General features: G+C 38.7%; 1 protein-coding gene across 2 annotated transcripts in view; it reads right to left on the bottom strand.

Annotated features, from left to right (window-relative positions):
- The window catches only part of MTF2 (metal response element binding transcription factor 2), an 84,803-nt gene extending 75,326 nt beyond the window's left edge, over positions 1-9,477 (bottom strand). Inside the window, exon 1 of one of the 2 annotated variants that reach the window (XM_029227661.1) lies at positions 9,178-9,477. Coding sequence is in view for 1 of the 2 variants with exons in the window: in XM_029227660.1 (XP_029083493.1) it covers positions 9,178-9,182 (5 nt within the window). In the remaining variant the exon portion in view is untranslated. The remainder of the gene's footprint in view (positions 1-9,177) is intronic. The other variant, XM_029227660.1, reaches the window with a different exon arrangement.
- Between the last annotated feature and the right edge of the window lie 1,129 nt (positions 9,478-10,606).

A 10,606-nucleotide genomic window follows, 5' to 3' on the forward strand; every position in this document is an offset into this window, starting at 1 on the left:
CCAAGATTTGAAGATTTGGCTCTAGTAAAGTGAGGAAATATCCCCCAAGAAAGAAAAAACATGCGATGCAGGAAACAGTGCACCCAACCCAAGAGAGCAACAGAGAGAATCCCCACAATGGCAGCCACGAAAAAAATCTAGAGCACAACTAGTCTGGACCAGAAAAAGAAAAAGAAAGAAAAAAAAAAAAGGTTCCAAAGAGTGGTGTTTGAGGAAAAAGGAAGATTAACAAACTAGACAGTTTAAGACAGTTTAAGACACCAGAAAAATTTACAGATAAGACAAAGGCAGAGAAAACATGAAAAATTGTTAGAAATTTTAAGGGAAAAAAGTGTTACAAGAAAGGAACTGTAATCATGGTTCTATCCAGCACAGCAGACGATAATATTTACTTGGTCAAGATCATATAAAAGCTGCTTATTAATCTTCAACCTTTAGAATCAACTATAAACAAGACAGATAATTATGGCTAAGAAAAGAATATTAAATGTTATCAAAATTTAAAACAGAAAAGCAATGTGAAAATGACAAAAATTGAGCAGTGGAAGGAGGAAGAGAAACCAAGGCAAAGGAAGGGAGTTTAATAATACTTGCCTTACGAGGTGGAGGAATAAAGTCCAAAACTGATGGGATATGAAAAAAGGTTTAAGTTTAAAGTTAAGGAACTAACCAGTAGAGAACCCAAAAACTGGAAAGGGGAAAAGAAAAGAAATGTAGGGCATAAGTTAACTGAATCTTTATCACAGCATAATCTTTATGTCTTTATACAGCAAAATGTCTAAAGTGAGTAAATCAAATAGTAGTATAAGGGCTTCCCTGGTGGCGCAGTGGTTGAGCGTCCGCCTGCCGATGCAGGGGGACACGAGTTCGTGCCCCGGTCCGGGAAAATCCCACATGCCGCGGAACGGCTGGGCCTGTGAGCCATGGCCGCTGAGCCTGCGCGTCCGGAGCCTGTGCTCCGCAACGGGAGAGGCCACAACGGTGAGAGGCCCGCGTATCGCAAAAACAAACAAAAAAAATAGTAGTATAAAAGTATCACTTAGCATTATGGAGACAATGAGCAGAACAAAGGAATATAACACTTAAAAATAAAATAATTCCCTCTCAAAGCAGGACTCAGGAGGCCTGAAGACTGTAGTTGTTCATTTAAATCCTTCTGTTTCTATACTCTGATATTTTTAGTCAACTACATGCATTACCCCACTAAAGGAAATTTTTAAGTGTTTAGCATAAGTGAAAAATATGCTTAAAAAGAAGGCAATGAGACTAAAAAAGGCATTTTTGGTAGCTGAGTGATATAGATTACTTTTTAAAGTTTTTTAATATTTAAATTTTCTACAATGAGTGTATCATATATATATCTTTATTAATAAAAGTTTAAATGAGAGCTGAAGTTGAAACTATTTTTTCAGAGCTTGGCTACATAAAGGAGAGAGGGCTACAAACATCTGGATAAGGATACAAGGTTAAGGTGAATGGCTTTTTCTGTTTTTAAGTATGAAAAGTCTTGACCATGTTTCTAATATGAAAGGAGGATATAAAAGATAACTGAAAACACAAGTCAGAGAAACTGAATCTTTAAGGGAAAGACTAGTCTTGAATCAAAGAAGGTACATTTCTTTTCATGTCAGTTTGGATACATTTATAGTTAAGTTGGTAGATGTGAAGATAGAAAGTTGAAGCAGTTCATGGTGGGTTTTTTTTGTTGTTTTTTTTTAACATCTTTATTGGAGTATAATTGCTTTACAATGTTGTGTTAGTTTCTGCTGCATAACAAAGTTAATCAGCTGTATGTATACATACATCACCATATCCCCTCCCTCTTGCGTCTCCCTCCCACCCTCACTATCCCACCCCTCTGGGTGGTCACAAAGCATGGAGCTGATCTCCCTGTGCTGGTCTCCCTGTGTTATGCAGCTGCTTCCCACTAGCTATCTGTTTTACACTTGGTAGTGTATATATGTCAATGCTACTCTCTTTGTCCCAGCTTACCCTTCCCCCTCCCCGTGTCCTCAAGTCCATTCTCTACGTCTGCGTCTTTATTCCTGTCCTGAAGTAGTTCATGTTTGAGAGCCTCAAATTTTTTCCAAGAAGAGACAAAAATCTGCTTAAGGAGAGAAGCCAGGAATGCTAAACACCCTGCAATGCATAAAACCACCCTAACTCCCTAAAGAAAGAGTAGACTGAAGAAGCAGGTCTCAAGGTATGGTACCTGGGGATCTATGAGCTCTACAAAGTCCTAGCTAGTTTCAAAATAATATTAAGACATTATGTGCCTTTTTCACTCATTCTCCCAGAACTGTAGAGTGGAATTTTCCAGGGACTAAATGATATGTGATGATTTCACTCTTAAGATTAATGGGGTGTGCACATATGTATTCTCATTTTTTAATTCTTGGGGTACTCAAGAATTAAGACTGTAAAGGGGTCCTAAGACCAAAAAATTTGAGAATCACTGCACTAGTGAATTCTGTAAGGATATTCTAAATTTTTAATCTTTGCAAATAACCACTTTTTGTTTGTTCCTCTCTAATGAACAGCAATAAAACTCTTGAAACAAAAAAACTGAAAAACATCATATTCTGCAGGCTGTTTTTGAAAAAGAAAAATCTAAGAGATGAATTTAGACATAAAGTGGAAAAGACTGAAAAAATAGAAAAGAGGACATTCAGGAGAAACTTGACTTGGGGAAGGATTCTATCCCCCTCGACAATTCTCATCAACCTAAAGGAAAAAGAGTGCCCATTGTTTTCATTATAATCTAGAAACTTATTTTAGTTTCAGAAAGTTCCTAGAAGGTCATTTACTTCCTAGCTAATGAAAAAAAAAAAATTCCTCCTTATAATATCCCTAAATAAGATGATCATCTAGCCTCTGTTTAAACGCTTCCCTGAAAGGAGAATTCTCTATCTCAGAACACCTAAATGCAATTTTATAAAACATTTAACAGGTTCACAAGGTTCCCAGACTACAAAGTTCCATTAACTACTTTATTAACCACTTATTTAAAAGATTTTAAATGAGTGTGATGGAAACACTACTAAAATATTTTTCTTTTTCATTTCAAGTATGAAAAACATGCCTATTATTAGTCTTTCCTTTGTATAGCTCTTAGTAATGTTTTAATAAGAAGTGGTAAGTTTCTAAACTTGACCCTAGAACAAAATTTAGTACTTCTTAACCCGGGCTGCAAAACAAAATCAAGTGGGAAAAAATTTTAAACACAAACGTATATAAAAGCCTGTACCAAATCTCTCAAATCAGAATCTCTAGGGTATGAGTTCTAAGAAACTGGTCTTGTTTGTTTTGGTTTGTTTTTCAGTTTTTTATTGATAGCTCTATGGGTGCTTATCTTAGATCAATTAGATCTATCAGCACTGGTCATCCCAAAACACCAAGGGCCAGTATTTTCAAATGCTAACAAAATATGGTTTTAAAAGATTCAACATCTGGTTCAGTAACACTTCTAAATATATTATACTCAACAGCGTACATGGCAGTTTAGTTAACATGTCTGAAGTCATAATTATGAACAGGGCAAAATAATTTATTCATTCAGTATTAGACATACTCATCATCTGGAGAGGAAAGTTGTAGAAGATGTTTTTAGTGCATAGGTTTCATTACAGGTATACCTGATTCTCTTGTTCTATACAACAACTCTTCTGGGAAAAGATTCTGGAAAATACTACTAACCAATTACACTGCACCTAGAGTTTATAAAGTGCTTTCTCCTTTATTTTCCTTCTTGACCCTCCCAACAATCCTGTGAGTAACACATGTGGGTAACATCCCCATTTTACAGGTAAAGAAACTAAAACTGCTGCGGATCTAGCAGATTAAACAAAGACCCCAATCTTCTGAGTATACATTCAGTACTTTCCAGTAGACACCTGTGTCTTTCCACTCCACCCCCCACTACAACTTAAAAAAATTGTGGGAGCTTTTCCTGCAATGTAAACTTCACTAGTAAGAGTAGAGAAAAACAAACGCGCATCTTTAGTTTGTTTTTAGAACCTGACTGACCGAAACCAAACCAATTTGACCTGTTCTTGCTATGCCTGCTTTGGTCCACTTTTGTCCCCCTTTTATTTTTTAATCAAACATTTTAGTTTGTGATAATTGTAGATTTATATGCAGTTGTAAGAAATAATAAATTCCATGTAACTCTTACCAAGTGGAAGCATCTCTGATGTAGCATTTTATACTACAGAATAAAATCACAACCAAAAATATTTGGTACCAATATTTCCATCATCACAAGGATCCCTCACATTGCCCTGTGCCCTTAATTTTTAAATCCTCATCTTAGGCAACATTTGGAAGTAAATACTCATTAAGTCCCTACTCAGTTTTATCCATTCAAAATAAGAGAACTGTCTTCATAAGCCATTAAAAAAAACCTCATGTTACACAAAGTACTGGTTAGGATTGTCACCACATAACGTAAGATTCTTAAGCCACTACTACAATATCCTTTGCATAATGGGATTTTTCAAGCTAAGACTGCAGTTCTAGTTTCATGAAACAAAAATTTTAACAGATATGTATACTGAATGATTCCATTATATAAAGTTCTATTCAAAATTAAAGTGAACAGTAATTAGGGAGAGGGAAGACTGAGAAAGGCTACATGTGAGCTTCCTAGAGAGAAGTATTCTACACCATGATAAGCTTATGAGAAACACAGTTATATCCATTTTTCAGAACCGTACTGGAGGGCTTCCCTGGTTGCGCAGTGGTTGAGAGTCCACCTGCCGATGAAAGGGACACGGGTTCGTGCCCCGGTCCGGGAAGATCCCACATGCCGCGGAGGGGCTGGGCCCGTGAGCCATGGCCGCGGAGCCTGCGCTCCGCAACGGGAGAGGCCACAGCAGTGAGAGGCCCGCGTACCGCAAAAAAAAAAAAAAAAAAAAAGTACTGGAATTAGGCAATGGTTTCTTAGATATGACATCAAAAACACAAGCAAAAAAAGAAAAAGGGATAAATTAAACTTCATCAAAATTAAAAACTTCTGTACTTCAAAGGACATCATCCGCCAAAAAAAAAAACAAAAAAAAAAACGGGGGCTTCCCTGGTGGCGCAGTGGTTGAGAGTCCGCCTGCCGATGCAGGGGACACGGGTTTGTGCCCCGGTCTGGGAGGATTCCACATGCCGCGGAGCGGCTGCGCCCATGAGCCACGGCCACTGAGCCTGCGCGTCCGGAGCCCGTGCTCCGCAACGGGAGAGGCCACAGTGAGAGGCCCGCGTACTGCAAAAAAACAAAGGACACCATCAAGTGAAAAGACAATCCACAGGAGAAAATAATTGCACATCATACATCTGATGAGGGACTTGTATCCAAAATATACAAAGAATGCTTACAACTCTCAGTAAAAAGAGAAATAATCCAATTTTTTTAAAAATAGGCAAAGGACCTGAATAGACAGTTCTTCAAAGAAGGTATACAACAGGCCAATAACTACAAAACATGCTGAACAACATTACCCATCGGGGTAATGTAAATCAAAACCACTAGGAGATACCACTGCACACCCACTAGGATGATTATGATCAAAAAGACAGACAAGTACAAGCAAGGATGTGGAGAAACTGTAACCCTCATAGTTGCTGGTGAGGCTGTAAAAGGGTGCAGGGTCTTTGGAAAATGGCTTGACATTTCCTCAGAACGTTAAACACAGAGGTATCGTCTGACCCAGCAATTCCACTCCTAGCTACATACCCAAGAGAAATGGAAGCACGTGTCCATACAAACCCTGTACATGTTATGTTTATGGTAGCATTATTCATAATAGCCAAAAAGTGGGGAAAAAACAATGTCAATCAACTGATGAATGAACAAAATGTAGTATGTACATACAATGAAATCTATTTTAGCCATAAAAAGGAAGTACTGATATGTGCTACAACATGGATATACTCTGAAAACATTACGCTAGGTGAAAGAAGCCAAACACAAAAGGCCACAAAAATGTATGAGTCCATTCATATGAAATGTCCAAGACAGACAAAATATAAACACAAAAAGTAGATTAGTGGTTGGCCCAGGTAGGGAGGAATGGAGAGTGACTACTAATGGATACAGACTTCCATTCTGGAGTAATAAAATGCTCTGAAATTAGATAATGGTGACGGTTGTGCAACTCTGAATATACTAAAAATCACTGAATTATAACTTAAAACGGTATATACATGTGAGTTATGTATATATAAATATAATACATGCATTATATCTCAATTAAACTATTAAAAGTGTAGAGTTAAGATCTTCAAGATGTGTAAATTTTCCCTCAAAAAAACTTTAAAAAATAATAAAAACAAAGGAGTGGGGGGTAGAAGTACAGATGAAACAAGCATGGATACAAAACAGTTCATTATACTTCTATTCACTTTGTATGTGTTTGAAATTTTTTGAGTAAAAATAACAAAATAAATTTTTTAAAATAACAAGGTAAACTAATTTTCCTAAAGTCCATTTTTGTTGTTTTTGACAAAGGAAAAAGAAACTTACATCTTAAAAAGACCAGACATTGATACCTTCATTATTCTTTTGCAATGTTATATGAAAACAGAGAAATGATAGAAGACGTGATGCGTGGCAAAAATGAAGATTACTTCATCTTAAAAATGTACAAAGAGAATTTGACTCTCCCTAGTTCAAAGATAGTTCTGAATCTCCTTAGTTCAAAGACAGTTCCTTAGTTCCTGTGGTTTCCATGGCTGATGGGTGTGAAAATGCCAATAAATGGATGCAATACTGTGCTGTCCAACACAGCAGCCACATATGGCCATTTAAATTTTAGTTTTAATGAAATAAATTAAATTATAAATTCAATTATCAGCCTCACCAGTTACATTTCTAGTGTTCAACACCACATTGGCCTATGGCTATCATACTGGATACAGCAGATATAGATAACTGCCATCATTGCAGAAAGTTCTATTGGACAACACTACTTGAATACATAAAAAACATCCAAAGAGAAAACTACCATATTCCAATTTAGGATTGCTATACTGTATTTTGCTGCAAGAAACAAATCTTGAAGAACACGGGAAACAAAGCATAAAAATATCAACCAAGGAGTATCATTCACGGAAGTTTAGACTAACTAAAGCTGCAATTAAATTTTACTTTCAGAACCACCAATCTACAGATGTTGGCCATGGCAACTGCTCAGAGGCAAATTTCCCCATCTGTTAAAATAGATTATCACTATACTGCCAGTTTCCTAAAGTCAGATGTAAAGATTATGCTGAAATACAAATAAAGCAAATTATCCTTTCAGTCAAAGATCTAATGAAAAGGTATATTTATAATCCATGACATCAAAGAACTTATGACCCACAGCAAAATACAAAGGATAAAATTCCTTTCCTAACTGAGCTTTGAGGTAACAGGCATAATTAAAAGCATAATTAAATATATTTTGTTTCATCTAGAAAAAAAGTTTAACCAGATGATTTCTATACTTCTAGTTCTAAAATTGTGTGTGCATTTCATCATGATAGGTATAGATTTCCGTTAATGCCCACTGACATGAATATGCAGTTATCAGGAAACAGGTGCACTCTTAATTCAAATACTTCAGAATATTTTTAGCACTTAAAAAAAATGAAGGCGAGCAAATTTAAAATATGAATTCAAACAGATTTTTATATTAGGAACCTAAAAAAAAAGTTTCACCTTGTATTCCCTTTGCAAGCTATCACTACAAATGCTTGGAGTGTGAATAACATTCCAAATATCAAGAATAGAAAAGACATTTAAAATCAGCTCTTTCCTTGCCAAAACTACTGGGCACTTACAGCTGTTCGTCAAAATGGCTCCATTTAAAGCATTTCAAACCTCTGAAAAGGTCACTCAATAATTTAAGTACATTTTATTTTACCCACATTAAATACTTTTAAATTCACTGTCTTTGCAATCCACTGCTCAAAAAAGAAATTCTCAAGGGAGAATGAAAACATGGAAATTGAAACCAGCCTATAGGCAAAGTGTACAGAAGGGTCACCTGGAATCAATCTGAAGGAGAAAGTTACTACTACCGGAGCATCTGGAGTCAAATTAAATCAGGCACTATTTACATATTTCTAGTTTTATACTGACCTCACATGGTGCTTTCTTACATTATACACAGGTCTACCTAGGTTTATATATTTGAATTAGTAAATGGGTTCTATCTTTAACCAAAGTTAAATGTTTTAAAGAATAGAATAGCATTCCATATCCCTTTACCCATTGTTCAGGAACCCTCACAGTTCGTCAAATCACCCCGATAAATCCATCTGTTCCCTCTAGCTGCTTGCAAAGAAAAATTCTAGCAACCAAGGACGCCAGACTGTAAAACACATAGTTAAGAGTTCTGGCACTACTAAAACATGTTAAGAAATCTTGGCAAATTAGTTAAAATCCCTTCAACCGTAAGTACCTCAGTTGTAAAAATGAATACAATAATACAAATCTACATCCAAGCAGGCATACGAGTTAGATTTAATTAAACAGAAAACTGTCTCAAATTTTTGGTGGGCTCCGAATATAAGGTACCTCTCCCCCATCTCACACTTTCCCTTCCACTTCGTCCCCTTAAGCTTTCAGGGTTTGCTCTCACGTTCTACTTACTGTTCCCCTTATCCTCCTACTCCATCCTGCCCTTCTACTCTACCCCCATACTCCAATTCCATACAATTCCACCACCCTCCCGTTTCATGCTGCTACTTCCCTTTGCGGCCCCTAAGGTCCCAGGCAACCCCTGCACTCTGGTCCCCCTCATCTCCCTCAGTCCCCATTTCCTCACGGCTCCTCCCCTCGGTTCCCCACCCCCTCATCACCAGGTTCATCCTGCCCCTCCAACCGTCTCCCGCCCCCAGGTTCCTTCCTGCCCCTCCAAACACAGCTTCCCCGTCTCAACGTTTCATCTTGTTCCTCCAACCGACTTCCCCAACGCCCTGCTCGCTCCTTTAGTCCCTATTTTCTCCAACACCCAACTGACTGCCCCTTTCCATCCATTCTTTTCAACATATACATATATGCAAGGCACCCCCATACTTACACTGGAGCCCCCACCCCCACCTCGAGCCTCCATCTTTCCCTTTTATACTTGCTTCCTTTCTTCCTCCTCCCCACCCCCTCCACCTCCTCCGGAAGAGCCTGGTTCCCAGGCCAAGGTCTCTCACCTCATTCGGTCACTTCAGTGGTGCCAACCGCTTCATACAGGAAAAAACAACCAATCACGACCCCGTGGGCGCTTCCCCTGCGAGTCCGAGCACTTACCGGGCACCCGCCCCACCAGGCACCCCGCACATACACACGCACAAACCGAGGACCTGGGGACGAAGGTTGGGGGGGAGAGAGTGAGCGTTCTTACACCGGCCTCAAACACAGCCCACTTCACTACAACCCTTCGCCATTTTGGTTTCCCGCGGACTGCCGGTGCATTCTGGGAGCGCAGAGAGACTCCGGGACCGAATGGCAGCTCTCCAGAGCCGCGAGGGGGCGGAGACTGTGTGGTGAGCGCGGAAGAACATCGTGCCCTGCGTCCGCGGCCGGGGCTGAACAAAGAAGGACTCTTTAACTTTGCGGTGGGGCTAAGTCCTTCCGCCGCCGGCGCTAACACAATAGTGAACGCTGAGCTTGGGACCCTACGCTGTCCTGCTGCTGTTTGTGTTGCAGAGGGAAGATTGTGTCCAACTTTCACGCTGCATGTTCTGTTCCTGAGAAATAGGACAGTGCTCGCTACGTCTTGCCTTGCCAGTATCCTTTCTGTGGAGAAAATCTCTTATCTTCACCCTGAGACCTGCTGTTCGAATTTCATTCAGCGCGGAAAAGACCCTGGATGTCAGAATTATATTTTGTTCGGCGATTATTGTCCAGCCCCAAATTCCTTCCTATCAGAAGCTGCTTATATAGAAGATTTTCGGACTTTTTTTCCCTGACGATGAAAGGTTTCTCTGTTTACTTGCTTTGCAAATCCTTACTAATTGTGATGAAATCTGAGAATAATTTCGTGCAAAGTGGTTTATTTTAGGAATACAGAACTTTTTCGTACTAGGGCAGACCCTTAGCTGACGACAGAGGTTCCAAGTGACAGAGAGTGCATGCTTGTCTCTGTGACTTCTACTTAGATAAAACCCAGCTCCTCTTAGTAGCCACATGAGGGACCTTTGTTTATAACTTTGTCAAAATATTTTAAAAATCATTTTATATTTTGTGTCATATTACATCACAGGGATAATTAGTATCATGTTTTTCAATCTGTTTAAGAAGACAGCTTCAGTCTATCTGCTACCCTTCAAGTTTCATTTTGAACTCAGTGATAACAGTTTCTCAAAAATATATCTTCAATGCCCTTCACACTTTTTGGTTGAGTAGAGTTTAACTTTAAAAAAAGTAGATGCAGTCCAAAAATGGATAAAGATATTACACAAACAGGTATATTTGCTGTGTATCTAAGCCTAGTCACAGAATATCAGTTTTAGAGAACATTTGGTCTAAATTCTCCTCAACATTTCTCTCAAGTGGTCAGCAACCCTCAGCTTCAACATCTTCAGTGGTTCAGTACCTCAGAGGCAGTCATTTCAATTTCACAAACACTAATAACTAGAA

This window comes from Monodon monoceros, unplaced genomic scaffold, assembly GCF_005190385.1.
Source record: "Monodon monoceros isolate NGI ecotype Baffin Bay Population unplaced genomic scaffold, NGI_Narwhal_1 Super_Scaffold_18, whole genome shotgun sequence".
NCBI lineage: Eukaryota > Metazoa > Chordata > Mammalia > Artiodactyla > Monodontidae > Monodon > Monodon monoceros.